The 27,630-nt window shown below is 37.7% G+C and overlaps 2 protein-coding genes across 2 annotated transcripts in view; one reads left to right on the top strand and one right to left on the bottom strand.

The window, feature by feature from the left end:
- Window positions 1–72: 72 nt before the first annotated feature.
- On the top strand, window positions 73–21,716 carry LOC101863464 (centrosomal protein kizuna). The gene is made up of 16 exons (XM_005106768.3): window positions 73–207; window positions 5,390–5,452; window positions 6,390–6,552; window positions 7,152–7,277; window positions 8,717–8,954; window positions 9,443–9,691; window positions 11,248–11,413; window positions 12,099–12,239; window positions 12,886–13,050; window positions 13,513–13,660; window positions 14,194–14,329; window positions 14,828–14,929; window positions 15,728–15,857; window positions 18,250–18,360; window positions 19,529–19,572; window positions 21,393–21,716. The coding sequence occupies exons 1-16, from the start codon at window positions 143–145 to the stop codon at window positions 21,491–21,493; spliced, it is 2,148 nt and encodes a 715-aa protein (XP_005106825.1). The 5' UTR covers window positions 73–142; the 3' UTR covers window positions 21,494–21,716.
- Window positions 21,717–23,489: 1,773 nt separating this feature from the next.
- The window catches only part of LOC101846521 (two pore calcium channel protein 1), a gene marked incomplete in the record, with an annotated part of 29,168 nt that continues 25,027 nt past the window's right edge, over window positions 23,490–27,630 (bottom strand). Inside the window, 2 exon segments of the mRNA XM_013087185.2 lie at window positions 23,490–26,294; window positions 27,097–27,290. Of these exon segments, the coding sequence (XP_012942639.1) occupies window positions 26,158–26,294; window positions 27,097–27,290 (331 nt within the window).

Genomic DNA, 27,630 nt, shown 5'->3' on the forward strand with positions numbered 1-27,630 from the left:
ATATAGATCTATCTAAGTTATTCATTTTTGCTTTTTGCTTGGAAAAAGTAGAAAGTATGCTGCCACAGAATTCTGTGGCTGCAAGTGCTCCCACACGAAGGGGAATAACTCTGCCTGACAGTAACCATCGACTTGTTTAAACATGGCGTCGTCCAATGTTCAGTACTACGAAAAACAAAAAGAATTGCAGGATACAATGTCGAGATGGTACTTATCAATATTATTCTCACTTGATTATTGATTGATAACCGTACTCTTTATGTAGATCTAGATCTAGTTCTTTTGTTACTAGATCTAGATCTAGAATCTAGATCTACTTCCTTACATTTTTTTGTTACTAATCAAGATCTAGAATCATTTTTGTAACTTTAGCAGTGGGATGAACCCCTCTGCACCCCCCCTCCCCCCCATCTACACCCCCCCCTTCTACCGGAGTAAATCTAGTAGTGGTCTGCTAATGATAATGTGAGGCCTACGGCCCTCCCTACAGTAGTACATATGGCCCTCTAAAGTATAGATTTCGATCTATCTAGCCTAATTAAAAGTATGCTCACGGCCTTGATAATCGCTCAGCTGGACATCGTCACTTTATCGATCGATATCTTGGCCAAGACAAAGATTGTGTATAACAGGGAAGCTCACTGTCACTCCTCTATTTGAGCCAATTGAAAAAGTGTCCTCAAGATTCAGTGGTGCCCTATTTGAAAAAGACATGCCGTTAACATAGAACGACGCATCTTTCTGATTAGCTGCTAATTTTATTAATGTGATGCCATCACTTCCTGGGATACCCACAGACTATTTTAAGAAGGCCATGGAGGTACCGCATGGAATGACGTGTTTTCGGTATGTAAAAACTTTTCGGAATTCCTAGATCTAGGCCTAGTACTAGTAGATCTACTTGGACATGATGGAAGAGCGCTTGGATCTAGATCGTTGATGCTCAGAACAGTAAGATTAAGAACGCTGATGCTTGAAATTGAAACACGGTAAATGCAAAGGCAATTCAATAAACCGCACGAAAACTTCAGTAAAGACGCTGGAGGATTAGATATAGATCTACCCCGCCTCTTGCATTCTTCATCACTAATTTACATTACAAAAAACAAACTACAAAGCAACAAATTCTAATTTATGGGACTAACTGTTGGTCAGTCGGGATGAGGAGAAGAGAGAAAAAACCCCCACAAAAAAAACTTCCAGGACCGGGATCGAACCGCTCATAAAATAATTGCAGACTTCAAACGCAGACGCGCTGTCCATTCGGCCATCAGAACTTCCAACAACGAGAGGTAAATTAGGCTTGATATACATAGACACTTCCATCTTTGGTGCCATGCAGTTGGCTATACTTAGATGTGGTCATGTGATCAGAGGGGTGTATCCTGGTCTGACGTCAAACAAGATGGGCGCCTTACCTAAAAATCGTTTGCGTCGTTCTCTGTTTAATCGCAGGTTCGAAAAAGTGTGGATATACCGATCAGAGTTGGGTACCCTACTTGTATGAAAAATAATAAAAAATCAAACTCAAACTGTGCTATTCCTATTCTTTTCCTGGAGAAATGAAAGAGAGCTTCAAAACACAGACTGCAGCATCATCTGAACCAATGCGTAGACTTCTGCGTACACAGGGTTCCTGCGGCCTCCTTGAATTCAAGGAATCCTTGAAAACTCCTTGAATTTGCATTCAAGGAAAAATCTCCTTGAAAACTCCTTGAATTTGAGGAACCTCCTTGAAAAGTCCTTGAATTTTGCCAGCTCGGGCAGAAGGTGACTGCCAGGGTGCGGGGCCCCCGGAAATTACCCCGAAATTTGAAAAAAAACGCCCGAGACCCTGGAATGCCCCTGGGAATTTGAAGAAGTCTCTGTAAATTGCCCCGGAAAAGACTCGGGAAAATATATAAATTTCTCTAATACTTAAAAACCGAATCCAATGACGTCCTTGAGTTCATTTTTGCCAATCGCGATTGTGATATTCGGCTTTTCCCGGCCTGAGAGTATGTTACCCGAGCCAGGCGGCTATGGCAGCAAGCGGAAGTGTATGAGTGATAAGCCCCCTACTGAAGCTCGATCGGGAAAATCAAGATTTACTTTCGCTTTCGTTACCACCCAGAAATTTGCTGGTAGTAGTCTGATAACGCAACATTTGTGACATGCAGGTTGTGCATTGCAAACGCTGTGTCACTGTGAAAAAAATCATTTGTCCTGTGCTGTCACTTGTGGAAAAAAAGAAAGTTATACAAAAGCGTCTTGTTGGGCTTGCCATCGTGACCGGTCAGTGAACCTGTTCGTACGCATCATCGTGAGTATCGGCGTGAGGTCACCAAAGTTAATTCAAAGTCTGAACGCTACAAAGTATAGGACTCGGGAATGGGGGGGATTACTGATTTTAAAAAAATTAAGATGCTTGCGGGGGAGGGGGATGGGGTTGAAAGTAACACCGGATGACAAAAACTGAACTTGGAAGCAGATTTTACTTTTCCGAATTTTGACTACAACTAGATTCAGACCTAGAGCTCTCTGCAAACCGCGCGTTGGAGCAGGCTTTGTGTGGAATCGGGATCAGTGATACTCATACTCAAACCTTGTAAGCCATGTTTTATTTTAAACTAAAGGGTTCCCATTTCTTTTTGTATGATGAATTGTTTCTATATTTTAGCTTTCTGTTCAAGATTCCCGGATTTTCAGTGTCACTGCATCTTTCCCTCCCACAGTTCTTACATCTCTTTCCCTGAATAGTTCGACTTGAGCCATTCAAGTTGTTACTCTACTTTGAGTTTGTCTTTCACGTTTATTATGTATACTTTGACACCCATACTGGTTCTTGACAGTCGATATTCTGGCTCAAAACAAGATTCATTTTTATATTATAGTGTGAGTATGATGAGGGAAAAATATAAGTAAGAACAGACTGAAATACCTAAGTCACGCAATACCCCAGTGCCACACTGACATGTTGTTGACTAGATATAATGTGTACCTACATGCGCGTGCGTATGTGTGTATATTAGATACTGTTATATAACATGCCCCTGAAAAATGGATGAGACCCCTGGAAAATTGAGAAGCCGGGTTGGCAGTCACCCTGGAACAGAGTTTTTGTTGGTAAATAAAAACTATGATTTCTTTCGGATAAGTGTTGGCCTATCGGAAATAGGCTTTTGTCATGAATTTCTTGATCAAATCTTCTTTAATTTATAAAATTTCTCCTTGAAACCTCCTTGAAATCTCCTTGCTTTTGGTGGGAAGTTCATGACAGGAACCCTGCATACACTTTTTTTTTTTTGGCTGAGTGAACTATCTCGTTATGTATGATTCCAAGAGACGCTCTACAAGGTAACTTGCAAAGTCTTTGGTCACTATTTATAACTTTGACCTGTAATTTATTAATTCGTTTTCCATAGGAATGTTGAAATTTTCCATTGAAAAAGGTCAGCGTCTATACCTTTATATACGGCCTGCGCACTTCCCGATCGAAGTAGGTCAGCCCTATATAGGGCCTGCGCGCTTCCCGGGTAGCCCCAAAGATCGTTGCAGATAATCTTTTGTTGTCCAGCTCACGTCCTTTATATAGGGCCTGCGTGCTTCCCGGGTTAAGTTTGTTCACTTGAAGTGTCTGGTTTGATAGCTTATGTGCCGCCTACAAAGCCTAGATCTAGCTTATTATTATTATGTGAAGTGGAGGGCTGTACACATAGCCTCGATGCTATGCATACGGGAGCCGTACGCATAGCCACTTCGAATAATAATAATACCTCAGCGGCTCAGCGCTTCAGTTGTTGAGATTGAGATCAGTTTGAGAGTGAAGAAGAGATTTCGACAACTTTGACGGACAAGAGAGTCTTTGATACGATATAATCAATTGAATCTACTTAAGAAAATAATCATAAACAAAAACCAATCTTTATCCACCCCCCTCCCCCTCCTCCTTATAGCTAAATAAAATTATCAAACAACTATGTGCAAAAACAACTCAATATTTAAATTGGCTGGGTTTACCTGAAACTTCTGGTGTCACTAGTATCTTCTTTTCGGTTGGAACTTTAATTCTTGTGGGCTGAATGAATAGCCATTAAGCCTGTGATCTGTGATTGTTTTGGAATGAGGCTCTCATCAATTTTTGGGCATATATGGAGTTAGCAACATAATCTTATAGCCTGTTCATTTGTGTTGCTTTTGATGAAAAATAATGATCTATAGATCTTGAATAAAAGTTGAGATATTTGGGGTTGAAGGAGGGGGGGGGTTGTCTGGTGTAAACAGTAAAATTAGGGAAAAAATGTGGTTCCAAAGCTTGAGTGCCCTTGGTCACTGCAATTTAATTTTTTGGGGGGTACTTTTGATCAACTTTATCAATGAAATCCACACAGAAGTATCTTTTTTTATTGGGCTTAAAAGGTGCAGAGCCCACTAAAAATATTCTGTAAAATATGTTGATTTCTTTGATTTCATTAATTTGATAAGTGTTTGATTTCACCTTGATACCACAGAATTTTGCACTGTATTCTTTTTATTGTGAATATGTCATTCCTTGACTTTTTGAAGCATGCAACTCCCAAAATCAGTTAAGATACAAATGATGGATATTATCCTCAGTTCCAACCTTGATATTTTCCATAACTCATGACATCTCTATTTATTTGGTTTTAGGCAAAAAAAAGAATGATTTTAAATTAAATTTTAAAAGTCAGAATGCAAGAATATTTGTAGATTGTTTATGAGTGGGATCTGTCTTGTGAGAATTCTTGTTCTTCACACTTAATGAGGTAACATATAAAGTAGTTCATCATTTTTGGCTGCCTTAAACGCATTCAGGACACATTTTTTCTGCTGTTGGAACTATTTGGACATGATTATTTTGTCACTGCGTGAATCAGTTTAAGAGTATGTAAATGAAATAGAGCAAAATCATCCCCAAACTGGAGGATTATGTTCCAAGAAGCTTTCCTTTCATATTTTATATGCTCACTGATTTTACAAAAAGAAATAGAATAGAAATAACGAAATAAACAACCATGTTCAGATTGCCTGTAAATCAGTGATATGTCCAAAATGTGTTCCCTTGGAGTGACTGAATATCAACAATATGTCTGGGAAAAGTTAAGCTTGGTGTCCTAAGACCTACTGTAATTTTGATGTGATATGAGTGAAGACAAAAAGGCTTTGTCTTTCGCTGTAATTCTTCTGATTCTTATATGACAGAAAGTTGACAGATTTGAACTTGAGCAATCATTATCTGATGGAAAAAATATCCATTTAGTGTTTAATTGCAGTTATGAGTTTATTTGTTTTCTTTATTCTGCATTAAATTCGCCTTCAAAGAAGAAACTAGAGAATCGTTGTCTAAATTCGATTAAGTCAGAGTGCTTTCCTTTGATTTTTTTTTCAGTGAACAGCAGAGATTCAATCTTGAAAGAGAATTTAGGCTGTCTATGCAAGCTGATCAAACTTCGTAAGTATACTATTGTGAAAATTAGGGAAAATAACAAATTGAAAATATATTTGTCTGTTTGTTTTTTTGTGTATTTGTCCTTTGTATCCTCCTGCTCTGTGCCTTTGTGGGTCTATTTTTTTCTATTCTTTTGTTCTTTCCCATCTTGCTGCATCTTTTCATAATAGTCTCTTTATCTGTATGTATCTTTTGATTTAGACTCTTTTGATTCTTCACTTGTGAATGCTTGTGTATGTGTGAGTCTGTTCATGATTGTAAGTATGAGTATGTGCGTGTGCACCAGTTAGTTTTTAACTTACATGTTTGTATACACAGTATGTGCTTGTATGTATATTGTGCTTTTGAGCATGCACATAAGCACATGTGCACATATATTTGTATGTGTATGTATGTGTGTGTGTGTGTGTGTGTGTGTGTGTGTGTGTGTGTGTGTGTGTGTGTGTGTGTGTGTGTGTGTGTGTGTGTGTGTGCATATGTGTTTATGTGCATAAGTGTGTGTGTTTGTATCTGTGCATTGTGCAAGTAAGTGTGAATATGCCAATGTGTTTATAATGAGTGACTGCATTTAGTCATCATTTTTTTTTTGGGGGGGGGGGGTCAGTTTATCAGGTTTTTCAAAAATGTTTGTAAATTGTTCCTGTAACTATGTTATGACACATACTTTATCTTTAATGAGTTATGTAACTGACTTTCATTAGCAAATTAGCTGCACATTACCATTTATTTTCATAGAATGAAAACAATATGCAGTTTTGGACTTTTCTGACAAAGGTGTATTTTTTCAGAAATTATTATAAATTTACTACTTTTTGTTTCTCAGTATAAATAAGAATATTGCTATAATTTAAATATTACTTTTGAAATTTTTAAATTTGGAATTCATTTCTGTTGTAGCTGATCTTTAGACAACATTGATTTCATTTCATATTTATTTCAGAGCAAAAATGAAAGCAACAAGACTGCAAACGTACTGGAGAAAGATTTGTGATGATGAGAAAAGAGCAAAGCAACGAAATGAAATGTTAATACGAGAATTTGAGAGAATTGATGCCCATATGGCTGAAATGAATGCACGAACACAAAGGCTAGCTCTGATGAAGGTATACTTTTTTTTCAGTGGTTCTGATCATGTATTCTTTTTTTTAATGTGTATTTTGTGAACATGCTACTCGTGATTACATGTGAAAGAAATCTGAATTTGGTCAACGATTATGTGTTTTGAGATTTTAAAGCATTGATTGCAAAGATATATGTGTGATTTGAATCTGTCAAAGTCCAGTCATTATGTTAACCCTTTGAACCCTAAAAACCAATATTTCGTCTGAGACAGGTCTCTGTGCCCCAAATGCCCGATACATTGGTATTCTATAATTACATTAAACCTGACAGTTCAAGCAGGCCCATAAATCAGGAACTGAGAGGAACTAGGACAATCAGGTTCGAGACCTTAGGATTCAAAGGGTTAAAACCATTTGTTTGAGCTCAGTGAATAGTGAATATAGAAAATGTTACATTGATAATATGTCATAGTTTATTATAGGCTACTTTAATTACATACTTTATGCTCCAAGGCCTGATTTATGAGGACATTTTGCGTTCTCATTGTTTATAATATGAGTCATTCATATGCCAGACTCAAGTAAAATTCAAATGTTATACGCAAGATAGTCATCAAAATGTACACAATTTTCCTATACAGAGACAGTATGAGGATTATGTGGCACGGACATATCCTGAATGGAATGAGCTCATGTACGGATCTCCTCAACAACAGCAGCAGCCCAATCCGGGGACTCAAGCACCAAGAGCAGAAGCTCAGCCACAGGTCATTGACAAAGCTAGCAGTTTTTGTTTGTTTTTACAGTAGGCCTACAATAACATATGTGAAGGAAATCTCTGTCAGATTGTCGCAAGCAAAAATGATCAAATGTGTGTCAAACCCAGGGGCAGTGCCACTGACTGGAGTGTCTTTAGGCCATTTCCAAAGGGGGGACATTTCTCATTCATGCACAGTAGAATTGTAAATGAGCTGATTCATCAATGTCACGCTCATAACTGTGCCTGATCTACAGCAAGGAACTGTTGCTTTTTCTTTCCTAATCTTTATTATTGTCATTTTTACTCTACTTCTTTTGTATGTTTGTCACTCTCTTGTGACCCGCTATTTCCGGGGTGCCTTGATAGTCGAAGCAGACTTTGTGCTGTTGAAGCTAGAGAGGTGAGCAGAGTCAGCCTGGTTCCGTGTAAAGACTTCTCTGTTGACATCCACCCCTTGGCGCCCATATGACCTTATGCAGTTGCGAGTGCAGTAAAACCTCTACTAAATTTTTTTAAAAATTGTGTGTCGTCGGTGTAACTAAGTAGCTTTGTGTGTTGATTTTTTCATGTCTGTTGATTTTTACCAACTTGGATTGGACATATACAGTGCGTACAATACCTTTATACCTGTATATATGTTTAGATAGCTTGTGTTTTGAAGCCATGATTTTCATCATTAATAGATAATAGTCTTTTTAAAAAAAAATTGTCAATATGTCTTTATCTTGGTGGCAATATTCAAATATGTAGGCAGCAGAAAATTGTCAAATGGTTGCTGACTCATGTACCATGTCAAACACGCTTCTGTAATGTTGTCAGATATATATATATATATATATATATATATATATTTACAATAAACTGTTTAACGTTGTTAACTTCACACAATTTTAAGAATGTGTAACTCAAATGCTAAACATCCAATAACTGACATTTTTACACATCTCACCAATTGAGCACTTACGAGACATTTTAGCTCGAGCAATTCGTGCTAGACCACATCAGCTCCAGATCCCACTAAGTTAGAACAAGCTATAATTCAAGAGTGGAATAACATCCCTCAATAGACAATAACTCGACTCATTCAGTCCATGCATGTATGATGCAAAACTATGATCAACACCAGAAGTCATCGCACATGTTCATGAAGCTGTCACTTTGCACTTAAACCCCTGACAAATATGAGTTTAAAACTGAAGATTAGAAACAATCTTTTGTTTTTTCATTCAACATGTTTACCTTGTTGTAAAATTAATGCACTGTCTTATCTGAAAATTTCAGACAGATTTGATCAGTATTAACCAAGATGCTGCCCTTAATATGAGGTGTGAAGTTAAAAATGTCGAAGAGTAGGCTATATAAGCATTTATATCAAATATTAATTTCAGTCATTAGTGCTTCACTCATGACTTCTATTATTTCTTTTATATTTCTTTCACTTATCAGTCAAAGTTACAGCCCCAAAGTTCAACTTCTCCTCGAGTAAGCAAACAGCAACCGCCTACACAAGTACAAAAGCCAATAACTCCAAGGTCTCCTCAACGACAACAACAGCTAGCTACGACACCCAGAGAGCAATTTCAGCGACAAGAAATTCAAGAAAGGCAAGAGCAAGTTGGTCAGTCAGGTAGTAGCAGTCATCCTGGGCCAAGGACACGAGCTGAGGAGAATGTACAGAGGTTGGGTAAGAGAATGCAGTTTTCACTTCAGATTAGTTCTCTCATTACTTAATTGAGTATAGGTATGTCACAATACAATACAAGCCATTTAGATTAAATATAAACAAGTCGATGAACAGGCGGATAGTTGTTCCATCTGTTTTTGTAGTGTGTATTTGTTTTTATAATGATGTGACAAAAATTGAATCTTTTATTATGTATGTTAAAATAGGAAAGGAAATTTGTACTCTAAAGAGTATTCTGTTGTTTTTTTAAACCCATGACACTGGCCTTTTTCTGAATAGTTTTCTTTTCCATTTAGTTGTATACGTTGTTTTTTTTCTGTTCTTTGTCGTATTCAAGCAAAAATCACTGTAATGCAAACTTAAGCTGAAGGTGAGATAAGTGAGACAAGGATTGTAAGTGAATATTATGTCGCTGTGTGAGTATTATTTGTTTTGTTTTTTCATGTTTAAAAAAGAATATAGTGATACAGCGGTTCATTCTTTTTCAGGTGGACAGGCTGAACGAGGTCAAAGTGGAAATAGCTCTGTGCACCCGACGGTTAACCAAAATCAGAGTGTGAGCAGTGGTGCTGGGGTCTATCAGAATCTTCCCAGTGCTCGCAGCACCAAGGAAAATGATGGACTTCATGGTCAGCTGCAAGAATCATCTCTTGAGCAAGATGAGGAGATTTCCCAACCAATCAGGAGTGTGGAAATACAGTCAAAGACATCGGGCAGGATGGTACAAGCCCCTCAATGTATGAACACACTGTTCTTGAAAATTCCATTTCCTTTTTTATTCTCATTTATTCCCAAACTTAAGATGAGTTAAAGAAAAAAACATTTCATATCTAGGGGTCTGATACTGAATGAAATTAAGTGCTTTCTGGACGTTTTGAAATGCGATGTGAAACTGGCAGTTATAGTGAGTAAGATAAACCTTATAATTCTGAATTTTTCATTTAGGTTGTTTGGCTCTCTGATGTTCAGGAACTAGTGTAACATTGTTAGGTAAAGAATAAAGTTGAAGCCTATTTATTTGAAAGTGAATATCTTCACTGCGTAAGTTTTTACTTGCTTGTAGTAGTGTGGGGTTTTGGATATTGTGTTACTAAAAAAATGCAGAGGCTTTCAGAAGATAACAGTATTTTCATTTGAGTTTATAGGTCTGCTTTATTGCAGGCTTACCCATAGATGCTATGTTTTCTGACTGAACTACCATTTCAGTGTGTGACAACTGACTGTTCTTGTGGTTATTTCACTGAGTTGAAGTCTTGTGTTCTCTTTGAGTCCTGCCTTAAGTCCGTTTCTTTTTCCCTCATCCTAGATAAACTAATCTGACTTTGTGTCGTCTTTTGGATTCTCATTCCTACATTCATGAAACACAGTCAGATTGTCTTCTCACTGATTTAAAAATGGACTTCACTTAAAACTCAAGTTACAAGGTGGCGACACCTGCATAGTTCCGGGATTTGGTCCATGTTATCACAGTAGAAAAGCTTCTTGCCCCAATGATATTAAAGAAGAGGTAGCGGGTTATAAAGATATTCTGTTTACACCAGCAGGGTATCCTGCCCCTCTCAACCCTTTCATGACAGCTCCCTCACAGAGCATTCAACGTCATGAGTCGAGTTGTTGTCCTCCCATACAATGTACATCCTAAAACCAGTTGTTTTGGGCAATTGTGTTGATCAATGACATGCATTATGTGTGGTTTTATTACTGTACTGCAATGGCTTTGAATGTAATTTGACCTGAAAACTAATGAAAGATTCTAAATCTGCGATACCATTGATGTATGAATCACACAAATCTTCCATTTTGAAGGAGACTGCAAAATGACTGAAACTGCTCCATCCTGGCAAGCAAAAACTGGGCGCAGAAAAAGTTGATTAAAAAAAAGCTGGTCAACATGAAGGGATTAAGGAAGATTGTCTGATCAGATAACAATAGTGTATTGTCTCTATCCCTTCCTTCTTCCACCTATACTCAAGCCAGCAGAGAATATGTTGAGCCCCGTATGGAACATGTTATTTTTTTGTCTTCCTAGGCAGTGAACTCATACACAAATGTGAGGAGTGCTGACAAAATGAGTGACTTTTCACAGTCTGTGAATGAAGATATTGGCCGAAAATGGATACCTGGGTCAATGCATTTTATACTAATCAGTTGTAAAAGCTCAACCTATAGATTTGATGAAACTATGTCCATGAAGGCTAAAATTGGAAAAGTAACTCATTTTGTCAGGGCGCCTCTGAAAAAACCCTTTAACAACATGGTTAACAGTCCACTGAAATTTGTTGTGATCTCAAAGATGCCATGGCACCTGGCACAGATGAAGATGATGATGAGGATGAGGAGACCAGTGACTTTGCTACCGAGAATGATCTTCCCATGGCTCAGTCTTTTGGGAACACCCAGGTCTTGGCCTCTGAGTTGAAAGGAAATTCTCAGAACCAGGAGAAGTCGAGAAACATTGGGTAAGGCTGTACACAATGAGTGACTTTAGCTAAATACATACACCCTGCTTTTGTACTGTGTAGTGTTTGTCATTGAAAGCTCTCGTTACATAAGAAGCTTTACAATTGACTTCAAATGCATTTTTTAAAAGCAAAGCACCACTTACCGCTTTTGCAATTATTTGGAAAGATCCCATTTTTTATCAAGATTGGGCTCCAGTATAATTAACCATAAGCCTGAAAAATTAACTGGCTCCTAGCTGCTAATCTTAAATATAATAGACACAGGGGTTTTTGCTACTGTTTTTTGGTTTGGAACTCTAAGAAATTAGCTTGTCTAAGAGCTCTGCTAGGTTGTAAAAGGTTGTAAAACCTCACTAGTTTGTCAAGGTTTATCCATAATCTCGTACAAGAATACAATGTGTACACATGAGTATGTTTGAGTTTGTGTGTGTGTGTGCGTGTGTGTGTGTGTGTGTATGTGTGTGTGTGTGTGTGTGTGTGTGTGTGTGTGTGTGTGTGTGTGTGTGTGTGTGTAAGTGTGTGTGTATGTGTGGGTGTGTGGGTGTAGGAGAGAAGGAGGGGTGGAAAGGGGGAGAGAGAGAGAGAAAGAGAGAGAGAGAGAGAGAGAGGGAGAGAGAGAGAGAGAGAGAGAGAGAGAGAGAGAGAGAGAGAGAGATTATTTTCTTTTCTTCTGGACTTTCAGGCCAATAAAACCTGAACTCTCTATAGATGGACTCATCCGACTTTTGAATCTGGTGGAAAGTGATATGCGGGAAGCCTTTTCACTTGAAGGATACTATCGTTCCTCCTGGCCCGACACTGCCAAGAAAAATGACATCATCAGGTACAAAATCTTTATGGTCATACTGAGCTGAGATTTGTTTTGTGTTTGAATTGATGTTTTTCATCATTGGAAATGGTTTCTGGCACTGTTTCTTAGTTTTTGAAAAGTGTAAGACTTCCAAATGTGTTTGTTTTTAGGTGTGATTGAGTGTTGTGCTTGTTTTTGTGTGCTTTTGTACTTAAAAAGGTGATTTTGTGTTTTGTTTTGTATTACTTTATTAGTAGGTTTCTTCAAGGCACTAGGAAGTCAGTGTTTGAAGCTTGGACATTCTTTTTTGACAATGGCCACCCATATTTTAAACTTCCATAGTATGTGTGTGTGTGCACGTAAAATCTGTTTGGATGTACATTTTTAAGTAGTTGAGTGTGTGTGTTTGCTTTGAAATTTGTGTGTACATATGTGTGTATGTGCAGAGGTGAGGATATACAGTTGACATTGTCTAAGATGGCCACTTGTTGTAAAGGAAAAACGTGGCCATTATAGACAGGTGGACGTCTTTCACGGTGTCATTTTAATGTAAAAACAACACAAAGGAGGTTATGGAAAGTGCCAGTTAGTACTGGTGATTGTCTTATACAGGTGGCCATTGGAGCAGGTTCAACTCTAGATGTATATTTTGCTTCTAAGAGACATGTTTTTTACACAGGCACTCAAACAGCGGAGATGACCTGAACCATGTCGATGCCAACCAGATCAGTATGGTCATCTTAGAGCAGATTACTTTGATTGTGCGCAGCCTAAGTGAGAAATGTGTCCTGCCAGAGAACTTGCTACAGGGCAATGTCAGCTCGCTCACTGCATCTAGGCTCAGGTAGTTCTACCTACACCTTTCGTGTTAAAACATTGTCAGGGTAGTAATTTTTGTGGAAAAACACAAAAAAATGTTGGTTTTTGTTGGTCAAGATTTTTAAAATTTGACGATTGACATTGAAAGTTTATAGTTTAATCAACCTTTTTAAAATGATTGTTTTGATTATGCTTTGTAAGTTGATTGGAAAGGGGGTGGATGGGGTGGAGAGGAATTGAAACTATTTTGTAAAGTGACAATTTTGAAATGTCTTTTAGTCTTTTAAAAGATCCCTTTATTTGCAGAGTTGGAAAAAAAATAGACTCATGAAGTAAAGAAATGATGTTAAATTAGTTTTTGTGGTGTTAATGAGGATATATGTTTATGTTTTTAGCAACACAATTTTTAAAGCTCTTTGTTTTTTTATTTTATTGAAAAGAAATTGGAATGCATAAAAAAACATTTTTGGGATTTTTTTCTTTTCAGACAGCATTTATCACCGGAAGCCCAGATAATCTGGGATGCTCTTTTCCATCACTTCCAACAGTTGGTCAAACACCAAGCCATGGAGCCTCAGGAGTTGTCTGCCATTTTCACACCTTGTCTTGTTGGTGAAGGAGGATCTCAGGACAAGGTGGGGTTTGTTTTTAAATGGAGATTTTGAATCCTGCCTTCTTACTTAAGGACAAGGGAAAGCCCTCAATGTAAAAAGAAGGGAGGTATTTGTTCTGAACTTAGAGGAAACTGTTTTTGTCAAATATTGTTCAAGGAATAGCAGTCTTCAATTAATTTTATCTCCTTTAACATTTGAGTGATCTGCAAATCTCAGAAAATTATTTGAAAAAGTGATAAGGATTGTGTTTGCATGTAAGAATCTATGCTGAGCTAGAAAAGATGTAGATATTAAGTATACAGATTATAATTTCAGTTAGAGTTTTACTGTACTTGCAACACAAATAGATGATTTAAGTGCCAAAGATTAGAGGTGTTTCTAGAGAGCAATATACAATGAAAAGAAGGAGGAGAGATAAGGACGATAGATATCTGATGGGATACAAGGAGCAAGTCACACCAGAGCACCGGCCAACTACCCACAGATACAAATTAAAATGGTTCATGTTGTGAATAGTTACTTAATTTTTGCCCATTTTATTTTGATATTTTCAGGGACACATGTTTATGGTACGGCTCTTAGAAGACTTTAGTATGAACAACCCTGAAATTCTACCCAAACAAAGTTTCAACACTATCAGCCCTGCTCAAACTCTGGAAGGATCTGGTAGTTTCATGGATGATGGGAAAGGTAACTGCCGTTCTTCTTTGCTGAGACAAATTCTCAAAAAACTTATATGGTTCACTTTTTGGACTCCTGAATTATTGATTTTAAATTCGCATTCAAGATTGCATTATAGTCATCAGCATGAAGGTTATTAATCTCCTGAGATCCTTTTGTGGCTCAAACATTTGATTCTGAAGGATTTATTTGTCATAAGCCTCTTTTTATTTTGGCTACTCAGTGCTTCCCACCAGCACCTCTGTTGAATTGATTGCAAGCAAAAGATATTAGTTTGGTTATTAGAAGAACAAAACATTTTTACCAGCTGTTTTCTTTTTTCTGTTGAGATGTGGTATCCCACAGGTAGGGTTGAAGCAATTGACCTCTTAAATGTCTAAACTGTATTTAAAGGGATACAAACATGTACAATAATTTAAAGTCTATTACTTATCTGCAGACATCTACTATTCTGAGCATCTCCTTCAATTTCTTAAACTTTGACAAGTTTCATTTGCTTTTCCTCAGTGCCGCCACTCAAATTTGGAAGTCTACTGGATAAACCCCTGAGTGATGATGAATCCAGCTATGTGAAATCTAGTCTACCTCGGGATCCAACACCTCTCAATGGTAACAATGGCCTAGTATACTTTAGTTGGGAGTTGAGATATACTTCATGGGAGATTGTTAATTTTTTTTTCTTTTTTCTTTTCAATTTCCGTTCTTGGTATCAGTAGTTTTTGTGCAGTGTAATAATGATGTAATGTTAAGCAGTATTCACTGAAAGATATAAGTACTGTACTCTGATCATTTGTTAACAACCATATAGCAATCTCTCTCTCTCTTGCCCTTTTTAATTTATGTCCCGTGCATCCTTTTCTAGCTGTTTCCATGATGTCTCCGCCTTTTCCATTTCTGCTTCTACCGCTTGCCTCCATGTCTTCTCTGGTCTTCCTTTCTTACGTTTTCCTTGTGGATTCCAAGTCAAAGCCTGTCTGATGATGCATGTCGGGGGTCTTCTCAGGGTATGCCCAATCCATTTCTATTTCTTCACCTGTATGTCTTCCTTTACTGGCCTTTTGCTTGTTCTTTCCCACACTTGAAGATTTGTTGCTTGATCGTACCACTTGATCCCCACTATCCTTCTTAAGCATCCATTTATGAAGCTCTGCAGTTTCCTTGCTCATATAGCAATGGTTTACCTCAAAAAGTTGATTACATTTGTGACAAAACAACTAATTATTACTCTCACGAATCTAGTTCTTTAATTCTTCTCATGTATGTATTGTAATAACAGCTTGCAAATGTTTTAAAATGTATTTCACACATCTTTTACTTTCATGAATCTAGCTCTTTAACTTGCCTCTTGTATGTGTTGTAATAACAGCTCACAAATATTTCTTAATGTATTGTCACACTTTACTGTAGAAACAGAAGCCTACAAGAGCATGCTGTCTACGGGTGCCCGTTCTCAGATGAGGCGTCAGTCATCTGGTCCGGATGATACTGATGATGATGTGGAGAAGCAGATTGCCACAGTTCTGACCCAGAAGCCTGGGTGTGTATGCATTGTCTCTCTGCTTGGTGCTCCCTGTTTTGAATTGAGCTGATGTGTTATTTACAACAAATTGGCACAAAAGTCACCTGCAGCAATTTAGAATAATAGAACAGTTGTTTTTTTAGCAGAGGTTTTACTGCGCTCGCAACTTGAGCGCCAAGAGGTGGATGTTAACAGAGAAGCCCTCAGGGAATCAGGCTTACTCTGCTCACCTCTCTAGTTTCAGCAGCCCAAAGTCTACTTCGACTATCAAGGCACCCCGGAAATAGCAGGTCACAAGAGTGTGACAAATAGAAAAAGAAGTAGAGGAAAAAAGACGAGGTAAAGAAACTTCAGTCAGTGATGATGCCTTGCGGCTGCGTTTCGGGGGGGGGTTAATAGAAGAATATTAACATTGAGAAAAGCAGAAGGAAGGCATCATCATCATTGCCTTTCTCACCGTGCACCAGGGTATAGGCCACGAGCAAACACCTTCCACCTTTCTCTATCCTGGACTAGCCTTTTGATGTTATTCCATGTTAGAAGGAAGGCACTACATGAAAAACCCAACAGCTACCATATTCTTAGTGATATAATTCTCCCTGATATCGTACATATACTGACTACATGATCCTTTCCACAATTTTTCTAAAGTATTGATGAGTGCAGAAAAAGTAAGTGAAAACCCCCCCTGGAATTTAGCTTGACTTTGTCTTGTGGGGTGGAGATTGGAAACACCAGAGTTCAAGTTTGATCTGAAAAGTTTTTATTGTTTGTAAACTGAAGGTAGTGACATTCTTACCAGTTCGAAGTAAAACAATTTTGTATTGAAAATGACTAGAACTAATATAAAGTTGAAATGTTATCTTTTAATTTTAGTAAGAGTTTTACAGCACATGCAACACAATAAGGTCATATAAGTGCCGAAGATTAGAAGTGTTACAAGAGAGAAACAAACACAAAAACGAAGGAGAGAAAGGGACGAAAGATGTTTGATAGGAAAGAAGGAGCAAACCACTCCAGAGCATCTGCCAACTGCCTGCAAAATGTTATCTTTGAGAATAAATTCTCTTTGTGCTTATGTGATAATAATAGAATATTATTATGCTTGACATTTGCCGATAGAAGTATCTTCTAGGTTCTATAAACAAGCATAGTTTTTATTTTTATTACTTTTGAGCAGTATCAGATGGAGTCTCGACTGGTAAGTGCTAAATCAAGCGCAAAGATACAATTATTCCAAAATATTTTTAATACCATACTTGGAGTTGTTTTAGCCTTGCACTTCCGGTAAAATATATCCTTATATTTCACACGTGAAATATAGGCTAGCCCTAAGCTGACGATATCTCACACGTGAAATATAAAAATTTGCACAAATTACTGCGTGCAATATATTCGCCTTCTAGGCTAACCTTCTGTAGCTAAAGTAGATCTATAGACTTGAATCATAGTAGATATCTAGGCCTATTCCTAGACCAAGCAATGTTTTGGCAGCCTCTCCCCCCCCCCCCCCCTCGTAGAAAAACTTTGTTGCAAAACGTGCGCACCATAGGCACCTAAATGAAGTGCCAAACACCAGTCTCCCACAGTCCCTATAGTAGAGAGTAGGCACAGTTCTTTACGTTGGCCTTAATTTTGTTCCAAATTGAGCCAAATGGTGCGCACCATAGTAACACGCGATTACGTCAGAGTGCGGCAATGTATTTTAGTGCAATGCACAAGTCTATGCTAGCAAACGACCTAGATCTAGATCTAGCCTTTGATTTGTTTTGGTTGCAAAGTTTAAAATCAAAGTCATCTCTATTCTCACGACAACATGTCATTTGAATGCAGTTTCTTAATCTTTCAACTTTTGAATTGTACGTTTTCTGCTTGCTTTGCTTACGCTTACGTCATTGTTGTTTTATTTGAGGTTTATTTTGCGGACGGAGAAATAGGCCTACGGATAGCACAATAAAGATCTAAATGAAAACAATCCAGGTTTTTCCAGTCCCCACTCTGACTCCCAAGGAGGTGCAATTTTTTTCGTCACATAGAACTAGATCTAAATCTAAAACGCTTGAATGGATCTTCTTGTCGAATTAATTGGTTGTTCATTTGAACTTTGTTGGTCCGGATCAAATTTGGCCAGCTGATGTCAGTATGGTTTAACAAATTTATTACAATCGTTAAGGTGGCAGACCATGATTCACTCGTTGAAACTTGGGATTACAACTTGGCAATTTCACTCGTAGGATAAATCATGATCTACCACCACAACTCATGTAATAAATTCTTTATCATGTTTACTTTTTCTGTTATTTTACTTGTAGATCTGAGCTCTTAGTTTTAAACAAGAGATTTGTCTTATTGTATTTAAAGCTGTAAAGGCAATTATTAATGCATTATTTGTGCTTTTAATGTTTTTCAGACCTATGATCTCACCTAAAAGACGTGTAGAATTGGATGACCCATCAGAAACAAGCTCACAGACACTGCAGACGGCCTCTCATGTCTACGTCCCAACTGCTATGGAGTCCAGGTGATATTACGTACATAATACCAGTTCCTGTTCTTTTGCCTTTCAGTATTTTTATTTCTTTCTTCTGCCTCCTTGTTAAGCATGCTTACCTTTTTTCTCATCCATCTTAATGCTGTACTCAGCCTTGTGGATCAGCGAATTGTTCAGTTTAGTATTCCCACAGAAAAGCATTTTGTCTCTGCCACAACTTACATTGTATTGTTGATTACCTTCTCATTCTATAAACATATAAATACTTGTGGCCTTTCTCATGCACATTTATGTAAATATTCCTTTTCTTCATCTCCTACACCCACATTATGTATTATATCTATGATTTTTCTCGAGCATATTTAGGTAGTTGTTACTTTCCTTTTCCTTCCCTTAGAAGTCTATGAGTACCTTGCTGTCTTTCTTATGGCTATTTGTAGGATTGTTACTTTTGTTCTCCTCCTTTAAACATCATAAACGCTTACCTGTGATCCTTCTCATGCTTATTTTTTAAATTGTTAATTTCCTTCTCCTTCCATAAGAAGCCTCTGCATAACCTGTGGTCTCTCTTATGACTTGTTATAGAATTGTTACTTTTGTTCTTCTCCTTCAAAAACACACATACGCACGCACGCATTTACACACACTCCCATGTGTGCCTGCTTTTCTCATACTATTTATGGATTTACTACTTTCCTTCTACTCATTCTGGAAATGTATGTACCTGAGATCTTTTGCTTGCCTGTTAATTAAATTGTCACTTTCTTTCTCCTTTTTCTCCTCCTTCTCCTTGAAAAGTCACTTATGACGCAGCCTTACACTGAGAAGTCAATATATTTTCTATAGGCAGTAAAAATTGTCTACAATGGCCTCCCATTATTGAGGAGAAAAAAGGTTGTCTTTGATAGAAGATGGACATCTTGGACAGTGTCATTCTAATATGAAAAAATACAAGGGGGAAAGTCGGAAGTGATTGTTTATACAAGTGAAAGTCTTGGATAGGTGGCTGTAAGAGCAGGTTCAAATGTCTCAGTGCTATGTCTGCATAATTAACAGAAAATCCCCGAAAAGTGTGGTACCAGGTATTATTCTTTATGCAGTATCATTTAATTTACAAGAATGTAGAAAAAATATGCAGGTTTCATAAAACACATTTACTGTTTTTATATTGCTAAAGAATATTTTGTTGTCTCCTCAGGCCTATGGGAGGTAATACCAGCAGTGGACAGCCGAAATTTCAAGGTAAGAAAATTTTACATCATTAGCTCAAAAGTTATTGATGTATGGAGATTATTATTATGAGAGAGATAAAATTCAACCTTTACATTTATAATAAATAGACAAAGATGGATTGATGTTATACTGCAGCTGCTTCGTATTAACTCCTTTGACCCTCAGGGTCAGTTCGTGCGTTACCGGGCAGTTTTGGATCCCCAGGAACAAAGAGTAGTGCTAGATTTAGTGGTCAGTTGTATATGATTAGACCCAGTTTGTAAATACTACTTACTATTTCTAAAAAGAAAAGATTTCTTTGTACAGGAAAAATATTGCTGAATGTGAATCTGGAATTAGTTTTATGTAGTTCATCTTATAGAAGCAGTGTGCCAAATACATCCCATGATGAACAGCTTTCGTCATCATGGTCCTCGTGCTTTGCAAGGCATGTCGCACCGTGTATGTCATAGCAGCATCTTGCCTCCTTTTCTGTATAACAAGAAGTGACAAATGGCAAATGTCATGAAGGGGTTAAATAGATCAGTTGTCCTCATTTATCTTGCTCAATTCATGTAGCCAATTTTATTTTCAAAGATGTCAGAGGGGGCTGTCGCGGCCTAGAGGTTACGGTGTTCGCCTTTCATTCAAAGGTCCTGCTTTCGAATCCGGGTAGCGATGGAAATGTTTTTCTCTCTAAAATTGTCTCCTTTCACTTCCTTTTTTGCTCTCTAGCAATGTTCTGTCATCTGCTTCCGTCTTCACTTTCTTCCCCCACCCTCCTTTTCCCCCTTCTCTGGGCTTCTGACTCTTTCTGCAGCCTCTCAACTTCAACTGCTACTCCTTGGCTTCTTCTAACTGCTGTCTTTCAGCCATGCCCCTGATCTTCTGGTAGGAAAGATCTACACCTAGCTTTCTATCTGGAGGTCCCATGAGCAAGTTGCTCATGTTAAAGATCCCTTGCTGGTCTAAAATCGATAAGAGTAGGCCTCGGCCACCACCTGCGCAAAATTAAAAATTTCCTACCAACTGAAAATGTTTGGTGTGTTCTGCGCGCTCATATGACCTTATGCAGTTGTGAGCGCCGTAAAACACTTACCAAAAAAAAAATGTCAGAGTGGTGGTCATTCTGCTGGTACAGAACGTAAAAAATGCAAATGCTGTGAACTTGATGAAATATTTTTTAAAGAACATTGTTGATACGATGTGTCCTGATGGTTGGAGGTTCTGAGCCCTCTGCTATTTCACTTTCTCGTCTCTCTTTTTCCCAGCATTGAATGATATACTTAACATGTCAATGTACCTCTCTTATCCTCCATTGACTCAGATTTTGGTAATTTTTCTCTTTATAGAAGTTTTACGTCCCCATAAACATCGACACTTTTAGATCATTTAGGAGGCAGGCTGTTCCTGCTTGCCAGGACCTACTCAGGCTAAGAGGGATACAATGTCCCAGAAGGAAGACAGAGATACTTGATAGAAATGATCCCCACATTAAAATCGAACCCTTGTTTTTTGCATGTAGTGGCAAAGTACAAAACCACAACACCACTGATGCCGATATGACTCAAAGACTCCCCTAATAATAAATGAATGAAATGAAATTTGTAATCAGATACTTTAGTTCTTCAGTGCTAGAACATTTTAAAATGACAAGAAGTCTGGATTTTTTTTTTTAGGGGAAAAAAAAAGCAAAGTTTTCTGACATGGTTAAAACTTTTAGACCCAGGAGTGTCTACAAGTAAGTATGAATTCAAACAAACATACTATCAAACAAACAATTGGGCGTGCCTCTTTGATTCAGTATTCCTACCACTACAACATTCTGCTGATGTTCTTTTCTCAAACAGGGGTGAAGATCAGCTCAGATTTGGATACTGATACTGAGGTGGATGCTGGCATTTTCGGAAGCAGCAAGAGGCCTGAAGATGACTTTGACTTTTATGACTGATTCATTAAATTGTATTGACAAGTAGAACAGTTGATTGAGACCAAGGTTCTCCGACATGCTTAAAACATTCCATTACAACTTTCAAGTCTTTTCTTTTGTTCCCTATTAAAAAATCCGTCCACATAGTTTTAGCTTTGCAGATGTTCAACATCTCTAATGTATGCTTATGTGAATTTTGATTTGGAAAAAGCTGTTTGAATTAATAAAAGGTTTTGTAAAAATATTTTTGTGTTCATATCTATTTGTTAAGTCAATGTGTGGTTCAGTATTATAATTTTGTGCTTATTTAGATAAATAAGAAACTGTGCAGCATGATATTTTATTAGAATGGCTTTGGAATAAAATTTGAGGATTTAAATACTTAGCCTACAAAGTTTGTGTCATCCTTGAAGGCATGTTTCAGAAGTTTAATATCATGTGGAGGTCCAATAAAGAGTAATGATTTCAAGTTCTTGAATGTCCAAGACAACATATGTCAAAAGTTGGTAGCTTATTTATTAAACATTTTTGTTGATATGAAGATGAACTTTCTGAGCAATTCATTTCCACAGCGCCATGAAGTTGTTACTTAATGTAGATAGTTTTTACATTTTTGTGGAAATCAGACAACGAAGGATCCTGACTTCATGTTCACAAAATGAGTCCATGGTCACAAGACTATTTACAATTTTGTTCCCATTCTTTTACTAGCAAAAGAAATTGAATGCACTTCGAGTTTCAATACTTTTATTCACCCTCTAAGTGAGCACAAGCTGAGACAATATCATCACAAGGCAAACTGTAGCACAGATAAAACTTTCATAAATTCTGCTGGGACAAACATTTAATTTTCTGATGCAAGACTGAAGATTGTCCACTCAACGCCAAGGCTTTGACTTAATTCAAGTTCCAATGAGGTTAAAAATTACAACAAGAAATACATCAACCAACAATGAGTATTTATCTCATACTCATACAGTGAAAAGACATTGGTGATTTAGTTTTAGATATTTCTTTAACATTGGGCATACAAGTTAATCACAAAGGAACATATAAAATACATATTCATTGCATTCAACAGAAAAGATAATAATTATCAGAAATTTTTAAAAAGTAATAAATTGTGAAGAACTGGTAAGTACAAAGTATTACCAACAAGTCTGCCAATAAATGATTCAAACTGTAAACATTCGCTATGATTTAATCAATACTGACCATATAAGCATTATTTCTGTCCATATAAATATCATGTATACAGTCGAACCTGCCCTGACGGCCACCTCTATAAGACGGCCACCTGTACAAACGGTCACTTTCCATTTCCCCCCTTGCGTTTTCTCTATATAATTTAACTGTGTAAAACGGCCACCTGTCCAACGCAGCCGCGGCCACCATAATTTAACACACAACACCTATCATACTAAGCAAAAACACCTGTCTTAGACGGCCACCTTAGAGACTCCATTGCGTTTTGTCATAAATTGTGCACTGGCCCCTGGCGTTGTGGGCGAGCTGTCATAATTCAATCACCTGTCTTTGGTGTTAGGTAGTCCCTCCAACCGATCATGTTGCGTAGACCCCTCCCACTGTTGACCAATAGCTACCAATTTTCAGCTGCTGGTGAGGTTAGCGAGTGATCCCTCATAACCCATAAGCCCCGCCCAGAACTCATACACACATCGTAAGTGAGATGAGTGGTCACTGTTTATCCAGTCTGTAACAAAGTAACAAAGGGCGTCAACATGAACTTGTGACAGAAGCGTCGCTCGTTCTGCGAGTGGTGGCGACCCGTGTGTTTGTTTTAACATGGCACTCCATTTCTGATACATTTCGTTTTATTGTCACCCTTGTGCAAAATCAACAACAAAATAAAAATTACAAACGAAATACAAACCAACAACAACAACAACAAAAACAACAAAAATAACAACAATGGGGCTACTTTCGATTGGGACCTCAGATGGGAATGATTTGTTTTCTTCATCTTGATCAGTCCTGCCTAAGACGGCCACCTGTCTTATACGGCCATTTTCCTCCATGACAATGGGTGGCCGTCTTACACAGGTTTGACTGTATTTTAAATGCAAATTTCGGCTTAAAATTTTATCTTTGAAAACACTTTGATTAAACTGATGACACATGTTGGGTGAGGTCCTCAGCTGCTTTACGAAACCTTCAACACTTCACACTAGCATTTTAATCTGTTCAAGCTTGAGAGCATTTAAGTTTTTCAGTATATTTATTTTAATGAAATAATAACGCACCTATCTGTTCAAAAGGTAGGTCAACCGTTACATTGCATTATGAACACTTGTTCTACCTTACCAAGATATAATCCATTTGACAGAAGGAACTACATTATACTAGAAAATAATAATTCAAACACATATGGATGCATACTCACAAATTGTCAACATCAATCCAAAAGCGCCAAGTCATTTTTTTTACGTTTTGAGAAAATCAAAGAGAATGCCAAATCAGTTCCATTACTTGGGCAAATTATTTTTTCAATTAAGAGTAGGAGGGAAATAATGATACAGAATAAAACTACATTTTAAGATGCTCCTTGTTGTCATTATTTGAATAATGGGTTGATCTGGAAACCCGAAAAAATTGATTTACGTCATTGTGGCATGATGCTGATAATATACCTATAAGATGATACTCCACATGAACTGGATTTGTGAGACTCACTCAAACATTATCAAACAGTGGCAAGAATTCGGTACATATATTGGCAATGGAAGAGACACAACCTACCACAACAGAGCTATGAGCACCAATCATTTCTGTGCACTCACTGCAACTGATGTTTTCTGGTCCACAGTAGCTGAATTAGCCAGATACACCATCGTTTCAGACAAAAAATTGAAGACCAAAACAACAAAAACACAATTGTCTGTTGTTATGGAACAGTGTCTTTAAAGTGAGGGGAAACTCTTTCCTTGAGTATTGTTCTAGTTCATTAAAAAAATGAGCTCAATTATGTAAATGTGCCAAAACTCTAAATGTTATTCATGTAAAAATTAGGAATTAGGGTTATGGCATCAGTAGGCTAGTGATTAGGCACTGAACTCGCAACTGTAAAGGGCCTATTACACGTACAGGCCGACCGGACAGGTTTCTGGGCCATACGGCCAATCGTAACATGTAATAAGAAATGCAGCTCAAACCGTAGGTGAACATCCGGCGAATGGCCGGCCGGCCGGATGAAAAACCCCCACAGCCGCTGCCTGTGAATTTGACGTCCGGCCATCCAGCCTTCGAAGTTTGCTGCGCTGGGGACAACTGAAGTAAAATCATGTCGTAGATAAAAAATAATACCTGATTCAGAATCAGGGTATCAAAATTAGGGTAATGGCTGCAGAGTGACTCGTTTCATTTTGTATTTAAGGATTTTCCATTCCAGCACATTTTTATGTTTTGTGCGTCATGGGGCACACACGTGTGTGAAGTTTCACCCAGACTAGGCCTAGTGTGTAGAATACGTTGCTCGCAAGGTGCGGCCGCCTTCAGGTCGATTGTGGTGTGTAACAAAAAACCAAGTTTCCTCGATTTCGTCTGGCCGTACGGCCTGCCTACGGTCAAAAACCTGTCCGGTTGGCCTGTACATGTAATAGGCTCTTAAGGTTGTGGGTCAAAATCCTGGTCAGGGCAACATTTTGTGTCCTTGGGCATTATCATTATTAAAACAAAAACTATAATCATTATTGTTGTTGTTGCTGATAGTGATCCAGAAGCTTACGGGGCATCTGCTTTTGACCCAAGGTTTTGTCAGTTTACACTGATAATTCAATTACATTTGGCAACTCTTCTGCTTAAAGTGTACTTTAGTAACAGGATTTTTGCTGAACTTCAGCCAACCACTGGGTCATGTGTATTTTGTCCCCTTTAAACTTTGGAAAGCAAACACGGATATTTTCAAGGTCCATGGAAACTTAGGTCCACTGACAACCAACAGATTTTTAAATGAAAACTCTTGCAAAAGTTTTGAAAATAATACTTCTGTGACCATTAGATGGAACATATTCACTACCCATGTTGAATTTTGAATGTGACCATATACACATGTGTATGTGTGTGTGAGAACATCAGACAAAAAGTGCAAGTGCAAATGGTGGTGCATGTAGCTTTGAAAATGTACATGTTTGCTCTTTTAGCATGAATTGTTTATGCTTTGTATATATGTGTCCATTTGGATGTGTGCATGTATGTCTAGATGAGGGATTTCTTGGTTTTATACAACTGTAAGGTGAAATTTGAAAAGGGCCGATATTATCATTATTGCTGTAAGTATTATTATCCTTACCATTGTTCTTTTGCACTGAAGCAAAAGAAACAGCTGTCAGAAACAAAATGTTTGAGTGTAAATGTGAAGAACATCAGCAATTAAGGGATGAATGCATGCAGCCAATGGCAATGCTATTAAGAAGTGGATTTAAGTGCTGGTTTGACAAGCAGGAAAGGAGTTTGTGAATATTTTAAACAATGTAATGAGTATTTTGGGAATTTTTTTCCTTCCTATCTTAGATTGGAAGGAAGGGGTGGGGAGAAGGGGTTAAGAAAGCTTTTTTCACAACATGGGGAGAGACTTGAATGTCCATCAAGGGCAAAAAAATCTGCTTATTTACAAGGCTTTTTTGTGTATGTTATAATCTTAGGAAAAAAAACAATGATACGTTCAATCACGTAACTTCTTCTAGAGTCAGTTTTCTGTTTTTTCTGTAGCTGTCAATGTTCTCCAAATCTGAGGGCCCCTCATCGTCATCATCAATCTCACCCTGGAACATGTGCTGTAGTAGCACTTCAACCTTTTTGCGACCTGGAGGAGAAATAGAAAAAAAAGCAGCCTTTATTTTAACAGAGTCTTTGTTGTAGATGCAGATCCCCGTACCCACCTAATTGTTCCATCATTCTCTGTGCCTAGAGAAAATTTCTCTCTTCATAAAAGTTTAAAAGGTGGAACAGTTTGCAAGTGTAATGGGTAAACTCCCTAGACCACAATACTGTTACCATTATTTTTCAACAACATTTCAATACAAATGAACAGTTTGGCTACGCTAATGTTATATTAACATAATACAAAGAGAATCTTACAGATGGACTGTTAGAACAACAATGCTTTTGCTCCTCCTTGGATCCTTCCTAAAGCCCAATGAAAACCAGATTTCTTCTTTTTTTTTTCTACATTCCATGGCTAGCTTTCAGGGGTAGTCTATTGTAGGGATAACTTACACCCCAGCAAATTTTTATGAGTAAAGGCTCCTTGCCTTTAAGGCCACCTCGCACTTCTTTTAGGTTTTCTTTGTTGTTAAAACCAAGCAGAATTTATTTAGTTTTTAATTCAATTTTGTACAGCCAGGCTTGGTTTTATTTCAACTTCTACAAAAACCTGTCTTTATTATAAAAATACTTAGTGTGCATGTGTACGTAGGACTTCTGAGTGTTTTGTCTTTATCAAAGAAAGACTTGGTGCTTTATCTTCTCTACCATGAGCATCAAGAACCAAGAGAAAAGTTTCCACTAGCACTGCCATGGAAGCCTAGGACCTTCCCTCTCAGATAATGAATCCCCGTAAGAAATTTCTTTGACTTTGAGGTGGAAAAAGTACAAAGAAAGTTTACTTTTTTTCTTCAGGTGAAACTTCAAGCCTTTCTCTTTGGATAGATCAGGAATGCTGTCTGTGTCACTGTCGTCTCCCTGGTCCTCTCCGTCACCTTCTCCGCCCCCTTCCACATCAGTCTCGGGCAAAACCTCCTCATCTACCAGCTCTATCTTATCACCTGATGGCCCTTGAATGGATGCCGAACGAGGTTTCCTGTGTATTCAAGAAAAGAAAAGTCAAGCAAGCATGTTGACAAAAAAATGAAATGATAAGGTGTTGGAGGACGATGTTGATGGGTATTATTAATTGCAAAATAAATTTCTTGAGAATAACTTAAAAATTTTTTTTAACTTTTTCCCTTTTGTTTTGGAGGCTGCAGTTTTTTACCGCACTAACTATCATGGTGTTTCTCCGTTAGTGTCTTTTTTCAGACAAAACAAAGGAACTGTTGCCTTACTTCTAGTTGATTTTTATCACTAGTCATTAAATTACATTTAATTGGAAATTCTCAGAAAAATAAAACCAAAAAACTAAATGAGACAGCTACAGTTGC

This window comes from Aplysia californica, unplaced genomic scaffold, assembly GCF_000002075.1.
Source record: "Aplysia californica isolate F4 #8 unplaced genomic scaffold, AplCal3.0 scaffold00555, whole genome shotgun sequence".
NCBI lineage: Eukaryota > Metazoa > Mollusca > Gastropoda > Aplysiida > Aplysiidae > Aplysia > Aplysia californica.